The sequence below is a fragment of the Musa acuminata genome, chromosome BXJ2-4 (genome assembly GCF_036884655.1).
Source record: "Musa acuminata AAA Group cultivar baxijiao chromosome BXJ2-4, Cavendish_Baxijiao_AAA, whole genome shotgun sequence".
In the NCBI taxonomy this organism is placed as follows: domain Eukaryota; kingdom Viridiplantae; phylum Streptophyta; class Magnoliopsida; order Zingiberales; family Musaceae; genus Musa; species Musa acuminata.
This window is the reverse complement of record NC_088341.1, coordinates 4,453,298-4,468,190: the sequence shown is the minus strand read 5'-3', so window position 1 is coordinate 4,468,190 and position 14,893 is coordinate 4,453,298. Positions and strand designations below refer to the sequence as shown.

Genomic DNA, 14,893 nt, shown 5'->3' with positions numbered 1-14,893 from the left:
CCAATGAGACATAAAAAAATTTAATCTTCTCAGTCAGGCATAAAAAAAAAATGGAAACAGAAGCAGCTTATATATCGAATTCTCGAATTTAATAGTGTGACCAACAATTTCAAAATCTTTTCATTTAAATATGTTATCCTCTCTCTTATTATTATTATTATTATTATTATTTTTCTTTCTCCGAGCTGTGCTCGGCAACCAATATGATTTTTATTGGATGTGTCGAAGATATCTGAAGAATATTCTCTCTATAGCATCGGCAGCGGTAAGGTAGCATGTCTTTGTGCATCTTCTTCCCTTCCCTTCCCTTATCTAAGAGAAAGAAACAAAGGAGAAAGATAAAGAGACTCGGACAAGCCAAGTCCGAGTAGTTTTATGGTGGGATCAGTCATAGGGAAGCAATTTAGGTTGGTCATCCATCAAGTACATGAGTCGACTTGTTCGATGCTGTAGCCAAGGATTGGAATTCATGTCTCCCAACTCATTCATCAAAGATTTGTTCCATGGCCGACACAGATCACATGAAGTCGAGAGATTCCAATCCATATATCATCCAATAAAAGTGTGTTTTTGACAAGTCATGGATATATATAAGCTAGCTTAAAACCATCTCGATTTTTAAGCTGTAATCAAACAAGTCAATTACATGGTTTGATGAGAAGAGAGGAGACAATTAGGATGGTAGGATGGAGATCAAGCGGATGGAAACTGGCTTCCCAGCTTTGCTCTCAGATCCTTCCTCAGTATTTTGCCGGACGGAGCCTTGGGAATGGCCTCGGTGAAGAAAACCTTGTTGATCCTCTTGTAGAACACCACCTGAGAGAAACACGATCCATTAGAACCTCAACCACCCTAACTACAAGTAGACGAAGACGATAAAAGCATCCCTTGATTCACCTGTTTCGACACGGATCGCTTGATCTCGTCCTCCGTGATCTGAGACCCACTCGACCGGACGACGAACGCAACGGGAACTTCCCCAGCCACTTCATCTTTCATCCTGCACAGAGTTCGCATGGCCACGGTGAGGACTCAGCATTGGCTTTTGCTAAGGCTGTATAAGGGGGGGGGGGTGGGGGGGAGCTTACGGGACGACGGCAGCATCGGCAATGTCGTGGTGGGCGATCAGCAATGCTTCGAGCTCGGCTGGGGCCACCTGGAATCCCTTGTACTTGATGATCTCCTTCAGCCTGTCGACGATGAAGATCTCGTCGTCATCGTCCACGAAACCGACGTCTCCGGTGTGCAGCCAATCTTCCTCGTCTATCGTGTTCCTCGTCGCTTTTGCATCATTGAGATATCCTGCACAACCGTGGCAGAAGCTCCATCAGTTCATCGTGCCAGATTCCATCTCTGCATGATATATGTGGTCAGTAGATTTCCTACATGCATCAATCACGATAGTCACGTTGAGATGCATTCTGTGGCCTATAATAAGTTACCACACAGAAAACACAGAGCTTCTCTTCAACCCATGCCATAGAAAGATCTGCAAACTATGGAGTCCTCCTCTTGTTTTGACTTTGATATGGTTGTTTGGTTCGGGTAGCTCAAATAGATCTGTCAATCTCATTGTCATATCTATTAATTCTGCCTGCCAGAAAAGTGATTCTCCACATGTACACACATCATCAATCGAGGAAGAATTAAGCTCTAACCAATGGTAGTAAGAGTCAAATGCCATAGACAATTGACATCTCCCTCGTTGTCTATGTTATTTCCATGTTACAGTAAAACACTTCAGTCACCATCTTGTTTGCTATTTATTACTGCATCCACCAACTTGTTGGCTGACTGCAAGTGCCTATATTTCCTTCATCAACTTGATTTGTACTTCCAACGTTAGAAATGTGTTGACTGCTGCCCTTTGGTTGGCAGGGTTGGTGCAGTCTCCTATGACTTGTGAACATACAACTCAATTCTCTCTCTCTCTCTCTCTCTCTCTCTCTCTCTCTCTCTCTCTCTCTCTCTGTCTATATATATGGTGTATATAGTAAGAAGTTTCCTGTGACAGTAGGTGGAAGAGTCAACCAACATATGCCCAGCCTTATGTGAGGTTCCCTTGTTAATATACTTCCCAATGGATATCAAGAACAATAGTTTCACTGATCCAACATGAAGTGTGATTTATATATGATTTCCTTTCATTATATCTCAGCTTCTGTTGATAAGTCTAAGTCTAAATTTGCTCACCCATGGAAAACCTTGTTCTAAATCCTGCAGCCTATCTCTCAGCCAACTTGAGGTTTCTTGTGCTGCTCGCACACAAATCTGGCCACACCATACCATTGTGTTCTACGCAAGATTTAGTCTCCTCTCTACGCAAACAACAGTGGGAACCGAAACAGTCGGTGGCAGAAGGGAAGAGCTCGATTCTTATACCTTTCATGATTTGAGCTCCTCGGATGCAGATCTCGCCGGGCTGGTTGCGGCCGAGCGATGCGCCCGTGTCGGGGTCGACGACCTTCAGCTCCGCGTTCCTCACCACTGTGCCGCACGCACCCGACTTCACCGGGAACGGCTCCTTGGCGAAGGAGAGGCACATGGAGAGCACCGGCCCGGCTTCGGTCATCCCGTATCCCTGAGACATGGAAGCAAATATCACATGTTTAGTTCTTCGGCTTCTCCTAACATCGTCGGAAGTCCTTAGAACAGTATGTTGTTGCTCTCGATCACCTGGCCGAGCGTAGCGTTTGGGAGCCTGGCCATGAACTTGTCTACCAGCTCCTTCCCCATCGGTGCCGCCCCCGACAACACCGTCCTCACCGATGACAAGTCGTAGCTGTCGACCAGTGGGCTCTTGACGATCTCCAGCACGATCGGCGGCACCAGCGGGGCCACCGTCACGCGGTGCCGCTGCACCAGTTCAAGCATGGCCGAGATCTCGAACTTCCTCATGATCAGGATGGCGGCGCCCGCCCGCAGCCCGCAGAGCAGCACTGAGTTCAGCGAGTAGATATGGAACAGCGGCAGCACGCACAGCAGCACGTCCTCCTCGTGGAAGTAGAGGTTGGGGTTGCCGCCGTCGACCTGTTGGGCCACGCTGGTGATTAGGCCCCGGTGCGTCAGCATGACGCCCTTGGGCAGCCCCGTCGTCCCCGACGAGTACGGCAGCGCCACCACGTCGTCGGGGTCGATGTCGACCTCGGGAAGGTCGCGCTCGTCGGCTGCCAGAAGCTCGGAGAAATGGAGGCAGCCCTCGGGAGGCCCGTCGACGCAGACGACGGTGACGCCCCTCTCTCGGGCGAATTCGCGCACTTTATCGACGTAGCAGGACTCCGTGACGATAACGCGGGCGCCGGAGGCCGCAGCCTGCTTGTGGATCTCGGCCGGGGTGTAGAAGGGGTTGGCGGTGGTGGCGACGGCGCCACGATGGGAGGCAGCGAGGAAGGCGACGACGAACTCGGGGGAGTTGCGGAGGAGGATCATGATGACCTGCCCCCGCCCTACCCCGAGGCGGTGCAGGCCTGAGGCGGCACGTCGGGCGGCGAGGTGGACGTCAGCATAGCTCATGACGGCGCCGCTGGCGCCGTCGATGATGCAGGGGCGGTCGGCGAAGTCGGCCAGCCGCTCGAAGCAGTAGGCGTGAAGCGGTCTGCGGTTGTCGATCGGGATGTCCGGCAGCTTCGACCGAAAAATGGTCTCCTCCGGCATCGAGTATGACTTCATGTGGCTGTTCCGGCCGCAGAGGTGGTGGCGTCGGCTGTGGTGGAGAAGACTGCTTTGGCTTCCGCTCTCCTCCCTAAGAAAGGACGTGTCGCGAACAGAGGAGGGTAATTTATACCGGTGAAGGCAGTTAAGCAATCATGGAGGACTCCTACGTAATTATTTAAACATATAAGGGTAAAATAGGGAAAAATGTTTGACCAGAGAGCCGTCGTTGACTACGGACGAAGTCAGCGAATGAGATAACGCCTCGTAGGCATCGAGTACCATATCGCTAGGCTTGAAATGAAATGACCCCGGACCCGTCGGGTCCGCGTGATACGGGCTGGAATTATCTGGGCCGTAGGTTACTCTGGCGCGACACGAATCGACGGCGGATGGCGACATGATAGACTTTAGCGGGCGAGGGTTGCTGTCTCACCTACCGTTTGATGTGTCGGCGACCACACGAGGGCCCCGCTTCTAATGGAGAATCGGAGCCGTTTAGATGAGATCAGACGGCAGGACAAGCACTGATTGGATAGGTGCAAATGAAAGAGTTGTGAGACGGAGAAATCTCAATGGATGAAACATGTTGAAAGTCCAAGCTACACATGCTATAAGACTTGGCTGTCTTATGATATTAGATATTAATACATTGAGTCATACTTGATGTACTATGACCATGTATTCCAAGCGGGCATGCACCATAGAATTCACTTCTTTCCTTGGGTCATTGTTTTCTTCCAATTGTCCTTTGTGAAGGTTGGTGGAAGGGCACCCCACTCTTGGCTGGTCTTCTTGCAATTGAGGTTGGTGGAAGTTTATATTATCATTGTTATATCTTGCACAGATTGAATATGATATAGAGGTATAATTTTTGCAACACTGGAAAATAATTTTCTTTTCACTTGTAATATGTGATTATACAACCAAATTTAATTAAATAAAGAGTTGTGTGATTGAAAAGAAAAAAAAATAGTTGTATGGTTTAACTTAACCTATCCATATATGCATTCCAATATCTCTTCTACAATGACTTTTACAACAGCAGCAAAATATGTCCAACAAATACTGTTGCTAGTTTATTTCAGATGTCACTCTTTCACATCAGTTCTGAACTCTGTGTTCTACTGCTGGCCTAACACATAAGCTGTCCTCTGCAATGGACTTTGAAACCACTGGAACTGCTGACTCAAAATTATTGTGGTTATACTGTGGGAAATACTTGATCATTTGCTTCATGACTTCTCAAGGTGAAAGTGATGATGACCTCCCTTCTGCTGTTGTTGGGGCAATTCTGTTGATGATCCTTCATTTTGATTCTCTTACTTATGGTAGAATTTTGATCCTTATGAGAGTGTAAATTGTTCTAACTTTTTTAATTTACATAGGCTTAAGGTAATGGTGATGTCAAAAAGAATTTGCTATGAGATGTTCAAGATTGCAAATCTTCTACCAAGCAAGCAACTTCATGTTAATATTTTTCTACTGAATATGAAGATTCGTGATGGATTTAATCTATAATGAGTATGTGTTGGCAGAGGGTTTCCTTTACTGATGAGATACAGATGCTTTTATATTCTCAAAGTAAACTAGTCATGGGAGTTTATATATGAAATATATATATATATATATATATATATATATATATATATATATATATATATATGTTGGATAAATCTACCCTTACAATTTGCTTATTTGTGGGTTTTGGTTATGATCATGTAGTCCTATTGTTGGCAGTTCATCTCTTAAATGAGCCAATGCTTAGGTATTCCACTGTGCCAAGAAATTTATGCCTTTTAGCTCTCAGAGAACTGTCGATATTATGAGTGGTTTTCACAACAGATGGTGCTGAAAGAGCTTGGTGGCTAATCTGTCCAATGTTGGTCCATTGTTGGTGCTATGACTGCTCTTGTAAATGTTACCATCTTCCACATCATAAAGAGGACATCTTACAACATCATCTTCTTGTTTGCCTCTCGCTGGATGAAGCATCAGTTGTTTTCAGAATCAATTCATGCAAACAAAATGACAAGATCTCAACTTACATTTACAGATTTCCAGTGCTCTGGATGTAGATACAAGTATGGTCAATAAACCTTTGTATTTGTAGGTGTCTTAGAGTTGATCATTTGTGGTAGGAGTCATAGTTGTAGGTTTATTTATGCAGATAATGATCTTTTGGAGTTCTTAATTATGATAGACTGTCCATTTAGATTATTAGGAAGGTAGGTATTTGAAGCCATGGGAGAACACATTGAACTATCAAGTTCAATCTATTTCATATTTCTGATCTATGTTCAGGAGGAAAGAACTCAACACTATCCATTATGTGAAGGAGAAGATTTATTGTAGCTTTTATATATAACACCCATTTAACCAACCTCACACCTTTTCTTCTTCCTCTTCTTCCTTCATGGCATTCCGTAGCTAAAAATATGGAGGTTTCCTTGGACAGGGAGACAAAACAACACCTACAGCACATCACTCCATGTAAAAAGTACTCTCCTAAGCTCTCACATCCTGTTCCTACCCTACTCTTGCACATATGCATCATGGCAGGTGATGATGAAAAGAATTGCTCCCCCTCATGTCTTGATGTCATTGTGCCCATCTTCCGATTCCTGGCTCATCATCTTCTCGGGAGAATGATTCAGAGTTTGAAATTGCAGGAGGCTTGAGACGCACTCGCCTCTGCCAAGCCAAAGAGTTGTGTGTGTGTGTGTGTGTGTGTGTCCTCATGATGTTCCATGATGACCATCATACATTCTCCGAGGTACATGGCAAGACCAATCATTCCATCAACCTGCAACTCCATGATGTCAATGGCACGCACCTGCTTGCTTTCCTTTGCTGCACATACATGGCCTGTTCAACAATCGACTCTGTTCCTCCTCCCCCTCAAAGTTCATCTTGAACAGAACAATTCCATCTTGACCATGCTGAGTGTCGAAGCTAATGAGCTGAAAGAACTCAGCTTTCTGAATGCTGACAGCCATGAAGGAAGAAGCCCAAAAATGAATGGCTACCAAGCGGTTGTCTACCCCCATCCTCTGCTGCTTGCACGAGACTCGGCAATGCCAAGTGTGCTTGCTCAACACTAGTCACGGCAAAACATTCCCGGAGAAAGAAGTGAGGATAGAAGACGACAGCGGTGGCTGGCTCTCCAAGCTACGGTCCACAACCAATTCCTAGACTCTCTCTCTCTCTCTCTCTCTACTGATTGCTAGTGGAGTGTCCCGATGGAAGAGTGAGAAGAGGGCATGAATTGATGGGCAATGCAGCAGTCGTGGACTTGGTTGTCTTCCAGAACCCGACTATGATGCCCAGCCAAGCATAAAGAAGGGAGTAGGAGAAAAGAGGAGAGGGATAGGCATCATGTGACAAGGACTTGGTTCCACTGTTTTGGCAGTACCTACATAGATCGATTGAGGAGAGACAGAGATACACTTGGGCTGCAGATCGGGCAATTTGGCTCGAACCCAACTCGAGTCGATTTGGGGAAGTCTTCGCCTGACTCGAACCCGACATGAAGTCAAAGTCAAACAAGTGTACACCTTCACTGCGTGTGTATATAAAACCACCACCCCCGTCGCCTTCCATCACGAGAACGCTGCTGACCACCTTCACCATTTACCCACGAATCCGACGGTCAAGATCCCCCCGTTACTCCCCGCATGGCCGTCTCCTCCAAATCCGACGGCCCAGATTCAGCCGCCGAGCCCGACGCCGACCACTTCGAGTTCTTCTCCTTCCCCTCACCTCCAGCCATGTGCGCCGCCGCGGACGTCTTCCTCGGCGGAAAGATCCTCCCTTTCGGCGCTCCTCCCCCCAAACGAGCTGAAAACCTTGGCGACCTTTGTTGGCAGGAGACCTACGCCGCTTCCGAGTGCTCCCGCCGGCGCCGCAGGTTCTGGGGCGGCCGTGTGAAGGCCGAGTACCGGAGGCTGAGGAGCGTGTCGGACTGCCACGGGATGGTCCCCCCGCCGGCGGCGAGGCAGCAGCGACCGAGGTGGTACCTCTGCGTGCTCGGGTCGGTGCGGGTGCCGGCGACGATGGACATGAGCGACATCCGGAGCCGGCAGCGCCGGCAGAGCGCGGCGGCGGAGGTGGAGCCTGGGCGAGGGCCGAGCGGCGACGTGGGCCGGGCGACGTGGAGGCTGCTGCGCTCGCTGAGCTGCACGGGGCTGGAGAGCGCCTCCGCCGTCACCGTGCCGTTGCGCTTCGCTGAGCACGTGCAGGACACGTGAACTTTTGTTTCCTGAAACGCGGAGGGGCATTATTGGAAGAGAGACCCACGGGGGGCACTACGGGAAGAGGCCCTGCCATACTTAAATTCCGAAAATACCCTTTTCTTGAAATATTGAATTAGAATGGCATTGAATTAGAAGGAAGAGGGAAGCACAAAGAAGTAATTTACTTGCATTTAAGGAGGCTTTTTGGTGATGTTGATGAATGAAAACACTCTCATATTTATCAAAAATTTGGGACCATTTTTAGTCTTACAATTCACCAAAGTTGGACCATATGATAGCTTCTAGGTGATCATTTAGAACAATAAGTGAGTCTAAGATTGGAAGACTTGATTTGCCACACATTGTAGGAAGGAAATGAGATCATAACCTTAAAAATGTAGTACTAAATAAAAGCTCTAAATAACCAGATTTTAGCAAGTCACAATTCATAGGCTAAAACATGTGCATATTTCCATGAAAAAAATAATTATATGGAAGGAAAATGACATATACATATTGAAAGAGTGGTTCTCACCAACACAAGGGAGTAGAGCACATTTTCTATAGTGCTTCTTCTCTTCATAGATCTTCACATGGAGATATCAGCTTCATTTACTCTTGCAGTGAGCAAGCATCCTTTGGCTCATCAGGTGAAATATGCATCTCCCTATAAATCTAATCTCATCCAAAGAACTAAATAACATCAACAAATGATTGTCAAAACTGCAATGCTGACACTCATTGTCACTCCTTTCTCTAAGATGTGTTTGTTTCCCTTCCATTAGATTTCAGAAGAAAATTTCAGGAGTCTGGAAATACATGATTTTGAGAATGATGATGATGATAATGATCCCAAACAAGTTTTGATGCATAAGATCATATCAACTATTACCAACTAGAATTAGTTCTCCATGTTCCCTGGATGTATTGGGAGTGCCAGAGTTGGCAGTGTAATAGTGCAGATAAACAAGAAATAATATTCCATGTGGAAGGGATATCTCTGCTTGCTCACAATCTAATGGGTTGTCTTCTCTTCTACCTAAATTATGCATCAGCATGGCCTACTTCTTGCTGGAATGTGGTATTCATGACTCAGCAATCCTATCTTCTCCCACTTCATCATGTGACAATCAAAGCAATCCATCAGTGATGAAGAATGCTGGGAAGTGGATCTGATTTCTATAAGCATTTCTTCCAAATTATTTCTCCTGATGATTTTTGACAGACTGCACCCCATGAAGCTAAACAATATCATACATATATTTTTTTTCTGACTAAAGAAAGAAATTTCAGAAGTGCAAAGTGAATTGGAGATTAAAATCTTGGTTGCTAATTATGCTTTAATGTCTAATGTTTTTTGTTAAGAAAAATATTAAGAGGTATGTATATCTTTTATGATTTTATTTCCCTTGTAAATTCTGATATTTTGAAAGCATTTAGTAGAAGATTAAACAAATAAAACTACACAAATAAACATTATGTGATACCTATTTCAAGATTTTCAAATCATCACCCTCAATTTTTAATGTTCTAAAAATACCCCTTAAAAAGTTATCATATTTTTTTGTCCAAATATATATTTTTTCCACTAACTATTTATAGTGTTTTATGAGTTGATTTTTATTCATAAAATATTGTATAATATTTTATTTTAAAAACTATACAATGTTTTTGATATCACAGTGTTTTTGAAATAAAAATATTATGCAATATTTTTTTAAAAGAATATAGTATTTTTATGGATAAAAAATAATTCACAAAATATTGCAAATAATTGGCAAAATAAATTTTCTGGATTTGCATTGGAAAACACTATGAACAGCTTTTGAGAGATATTTTTAAGATTTTTAAAATAGAAGATGATGGTTTAAAAATTTTGAAAAGAGATATCATCTGAAAAAAAAAATCAAAAAAGATATATTTTTTCGAACAATCATATATATATATATATATAATGTAGTAGTTTAGTTATTTCTTTGTGACACCATCAACTCACCATTATCCACACTCACAAGAAGAAGAATCTGTAGATGGTGGTGGGTGGCTTCTCTGCATCCTCTCCCTTTTCCTTTTTAATGTGAAAAATGGAAATGGAGATGATTTTAGGGAGGAGAGGTAGACAGGGACAGGTGGGGGTGAGATTTGGATGGGTGGATAATGGTGCTTCGGAGATAGCCACCGCCCTTACCTCCTCTTCCTTTGCTTCCCTCTAACATTGACAGGAATCCTAAACAAAGAGGAGTAGAGAAGCAAAGTTTGTGTCTTGGTGAACAAAGAGGAGGAATGGCCGTCGCCATGGCTTCCGGGAGCCTCTGTCTGAGGCCCACCGCGAGGGCAGGGGAGAACTGCTTGCCGGGGCTTCGATGCTGTTCCCTCCGCTGTCCCCCTTTCGTGGCTCCAATCGCCTCGAAGATCAGGTTTTGCCTTGGTTACTGCCTCGGTTTCTGCAAATTGATTGGTTCGGTAGCAAGTACCTTTCTTCCTGTGATTCTTTAGGCTTGAAAGTTAGGTTTTTGTACAACGATTCATGCCAATGTTGTGGTGACTGTGGCAGTTCTTGGTTTCATTGTTCAACAAAACTGCATCTTTTGCAGGTCGTTGAGGTCTATTGTTCTGGATGCATGTTTGATCTTCACTCTTTGATTGTTTCGTTTATTGTATGCCTTTTTGAGTTATATGATCTTTGGAATTGGACTCCGTTTCAAAAAGTTGAATCTGTAAGTGCCTACTATTGGCTCTAACGGTCAAATGTGAGAAACTTTGACACTTACTGCTAAGATTGTTCCAGATTTGTACACTTGAACGATGCATTTCATTGATTCATTCATGTTTCTCAAGTTATGATTGCATGGAGCTGATCTATTCCTTGGGTTTCTAGATTATATTCCGATGCTGCTATAACTGTTCCAAGAGCAGCATCTCCGACAACTGTTGAGGTAAGAAATCTTAATTTACTATTGTTCAGTACTTGGATCGTTTATGTATCATTCAGAATTTTTGGGTTTACAGGATGGGAGTTCTAATGAGACTGACACAATTCCTACTCCCAAAGTTATCATAGATCAGGACTCAGACCCAGATGCAACTATCGTGGAGATAACCTTTGGCGACCGCCTCGGGACTCTTCTTGACACTGTATGTTGTTGACCTTAAATAGATTGCAGGCATTGGAAGGGCAGCATTGTTCTTCTTCATGTTTATTTCACTAAAAGCTGACAGTTTGTTTTTCCATTGGGAAGATGAAGTCCCTTAAGAATCTAGGCCTAAATGTTGTCAAAGCTAATGTTTACTTGGATTCTTCCGGGAAGCACAACAAATTTGCAATAACTAGCATGTAAGCTCTCTTATAAACTGTTGTCATTTTGTTTTCTGAGATAGTTATCTGAGTGTTAGTGGATGATTCTTTCCTGCTACTGTTTGCAAATTGTGATAGGTTTGTTTTCTACAGCAACCTGATGTATCACTACTGATATGTTCTTCACACATCAGCCGTAGCTTTGGTTCTTGCAGTTGCTTATATGTATCAAGGATTGCTAAGTTTCGTGAAATGGGGCTGTGCAGGTCAACCGGCCGCAAAATTGAAGATCCAGAGTTGCTAGAAGCAATACGCTTAACAATTATAAACAATTTGATCGAGTATCATCCGGTACAATGATTGGTGTTTTTTGCTGTACTTTTCTTGTGTTCATGTAAATATATTAAAACAAATTTCCTCATATAATCTGATGTTTATATTGGTTTTGCCAGGAGTCTAGCAGCCAATTGGCAATGGGAGCAACGTTTGGAGTTGAGCCTCCTACACAAGAGGTTCTCTCATTATACATATGCAAAGAACTCATAGATTCGAAGGACCAAAATGCTTAAAGACATCTTTAACCTATAGCTTTTCTGAAAATAGAGGAGACATCTAAAAAAATTCACATAGATTCAGTGCCCCTATTTCTTCCTTGTTTTCTTGGATATTGCTTTTGTGGAGTAATTTAAGGGAGAAAAAGACAATTTTCTCTTCCATCAGACTGTTCGTGTCTAGACATATATATCTTGTGAGGTTGGCCTATCCTTTCAAGGTAATTTCTACAACTTAGCTCGGCTTGCAAGGGCTGCATGCATCATGTTTGTCTTATATAGAAATAACTAAGATTTCATTTCCAAAAACTGAGCTACATGGCTAATTATATCACACACTTAGAAACCAAACTTAAGTTAAGACTCGTTCTAAGGAAAAATACTGATTCCCTGCAAAACATAAAAAACAATAATCTGTCACTCCCCACATGCAAACAGCCCGACAACAAGAAGATATAGAATTATTTGGAAGTGTGATGTTCCAATGCTTCTATGTCTGCAGATGTCCTTGTCAAATCTATAATGTTCCTGAAAATTTGCTCCCGACTTTGTTCCTTTTAATGAAACAATTCAATTACTCCTCTCTGACCAGAGAAGATGTACGATAGCTTTTAACAAGTCTTTCAAATTGTTGATATCAGAATTCTTCCCTTATAATGACTCAGAAGCCACCTTATTTCACCTTTCAGAGACAGAACAGCTCTTTTGTATTCTAGCTACATATATTCTTTGCAGTATACATATAACATCATCTTAATCATAAGTTGTAACTTATTAGTGAGATTCTTGGTTCGTCATCATTTAGATTTCTAGTTCTAGTTGTTTCAAGAATTAACTTCTAATCCTTGCTTTCTGTGTTCAGGTTGATGTGGATATTGCTACCCATATAGAAGTTTATGATGATGGGCCTGACCGAAGGTATACATATTTGAGCCATTCTTTCTCTGATTCTGTGATCAGTAGACATAAAATAGAGTCTGCCGTCTTATGGAAGACGAGGACATTCCTTCAACATTATGAAGTTTCAGATCCGATGACCTAATCTTCACCTCCTTTGTCCTACCAATATAGACAACAAGAACAATGACAACATCGACAACACATTGTTATTTCCTAACTACTTGGGGTTGGCTACATAGATCATTTACCACCATTAAGCTCCATTTTGGATAATATCACCAGCCAAACTAAGAGAAGCAAGAATAAAAGATGTATAAACTTTTTATTATCTTATCAAAAATGGTCCTACTTGTTTGATTTTATCATAGGGTCTTACTGATACTATTCTATGGTTAAAAAAAAATGACATTTAACTTACTTGAATTTAGGTCATTTGCTCACTGTGCTTTTGATTACTCAGATGGCATGAAATCCAACATGTGAGTGATATATGAGTTGGGGTTTAAGTTCTTAGATGAGAGCAATTGCCTGATTTTAGTTGTAAAACATCCGACAACTATTTTAATTGATGACATTGAGCTCCAGATCAACAAAGAAATTACTTAGGATTGTTCTTTTTGGGTTTGAAACCCCATGTAAGTGTCATTCACATGTTAGATTTTATGGCATGTCAGTAAGGGAAAATCCTAGAGTGAGTCAAGTGCCATTTTTTGGACCATGATTGCAGTAATGTCAAATTGGGGCTAAACCACATGTAGATAAATTGTAATATCCTTTTTTTAAACAGATCTGGATCACATTTTTATGGTTGTTGCATTATGGTTATCCTTTTAATTCTTACATTCAAAACAAAAATTCCTCTGGCCCTTGAAGCTGCACTTTTTGTTGAAAGATGATAGATATATATCTTTGTTCTCATTAATTCCTTTTTTACAATTCATTTGTAATGATATTTATATGGAACCCTCCTTGATCCATTTTTCCAATATTAGCCATTCTCTTTTGTTTAACTTTGAAGGATGTTTAAACATATACAAAATGACTTTACTTTTATCTATGGTATTTATTTTGGATTACATGCCTTAAAATGAAATGCATACTCATGAATTCAGATAGCATCTCATATGCCAGGATTTTTTCAATCATGTGGATGACCAATTTGTCTTAACTATATCATTTTGAATGTAATTTGATGCGACTTCTGTGCAATCGAATCTTCAGGAACTACTACTCTGCTTAAGTAGCAGTTTTTTGGCTGTAAACAACTCCTGCTAAGAGAAGAGAAACAAGAATAAGAATAATATCTTTTTTCTACTTGGGACCTTAATTTGCTTTATCTGACACAAAGCGAATTTAAGGATCAACTATAACTTGTGGTCATCAGAACTAAACATATATATTTCTTCGGAAAGCAATGTATTTGATGGCTTAAACTGTTTGGAGTTCAGCACATGTGAAGTGCCTTAATAGGCAATCCGTTCGCAAACTCGAAAAACTCTGTAAACTCACATTTCACAATTGATGTGCATTCACTCTTTGCCATTCAGCTTACTCATCGTGGAGACAGCAGACTATCCTGGGTTGCTGGTAGATCTGGTTAAGATCATCACTGATATAAATATCACAGTCCAGTCTGGAGAGTTCGATACCGAGGTATAATCTTTTACAAGATGATTGAATCATCATACTACATATTCTGATTCGAACTCTTATCTCTTTTAGGGACTGTTGGCTAAAGCAAAGTTCCATGTAAGTTACAGAGATAAACCAATCATTAAGCCTCTGCAGCAGGTGATCATCTTATTCTCTGCACTTGTATAAATATTGAGGAGCTTCTTTACATCTGAATTGATGTTAATATCATCCTCTGTTATATGTTCAATAGGTTCTCTCAAATAGCTTGCGTTATTTCTTGAGGAGGCCGACAACGGAGGAGGCAAGCTTTTAGGATTTTTCCAAACATGACAGATGTTTACCACAAAGAATTGGTATTATGGTCTGAATATTTTTCATTGGAAGCCAACAAATCTGTATTGAACCAAAATTTCTCAATCTATATATAGTCAGCATTTTTCCGAATGCAACATAGAACAATTATGTCATTCTCCTATTGGATCATCGAAAACCTTTTTCTTCTTTAGGTGTTGCAGTAATTCCATCAGGGAATGCTAACTCATCTGTTTGCCAATCATAGCAAAGCAGAACTATCTCATCTCGTTCTTTGATGAACGTTAAAGGCGAGGTAGTGGTTGAAGTCATTG

The 14,893-nt window shown here is 42.1% G+C and overlaps 3 protein-coding genes across 3 annotated transcripts; 2 read left to right on the top strand and 1 right to left on the bottom strand.

Annotated features, from left to right (window-relative positions):
- Positions 1 to 522: 522 nt before the first annotated feature.
- Positions 523 to 3,759, bottom strand: LOC135609593 (4-coumarate--CoA ligase 3-like). The gene is made up of 5 exons (XM_065103006.1): positions 2,677 to 3,759; positions 2,383 to 2,581; positions 1,089 to 1,302; positions 898 to 1,000; positions 523 to 816 (listed from the first exon to the last, which is right to left on the bottom strand). The coding sequence occupies exons 1-5, from the start codon at positions 3,667 to 3,669 to the stop codon at positions 694 to 696; spliced, it is 1,632 nt and encodes a 543-aa protein (XP_064959078.1). The 5' UTR covers positions 3,670 to 3,759; the 3' UTR covers positions 523 to 693.
- A 3,569-nt stretch (positions 3,760 to 7,328) lies between these two features.
- Positions 7,329 to 7,901, top strand: LOC135609322 (uncharacterized). Its single transcript, XM_065102435.1, has one exon. It carries the CDS (start codon positions 7,329 to 7,331, stop codon positions 7,899 to 7,901), a length of 573 nt encoding a protein of 190 aa, XP_064958507.1.
- A 1,983-nt stretch (positions 7,902 to 9,884) lies between these two features.
- Positions 9,885 to 14,711, top strand: LOC103980717 (ACT domain-containing protein DS12, chloroplastic). Its single transcript, XM_009397192.3, has 10 exons — positions 9,885 to 10,303; positions 10,765 to 10,822; positions 10,896 to 11,021; positions 11,126 to 11,220; positions 11,448 to 11,532; positions 11,634 to 11,693; positions 12,595 to 12,650; positions 14,180 to 14,285; positions 14,355 to 14,423; positions 14,518 to 14,711. Exons 1-10 carry the CDS (start codon positions 10,170 to 10,172, stop codon positions 14,578 to 14,580), a joined length of 852 nt encoding a protein of 283 aa, XP_009395467.2. The 5' UTR covers positions 9,885 to 10,169; the 3' UTR covers positions 14,581 to 14,711.
- The last annotated feature ends 182 nt before the right edge of the window (positions 14,712 to 14,893 follow it).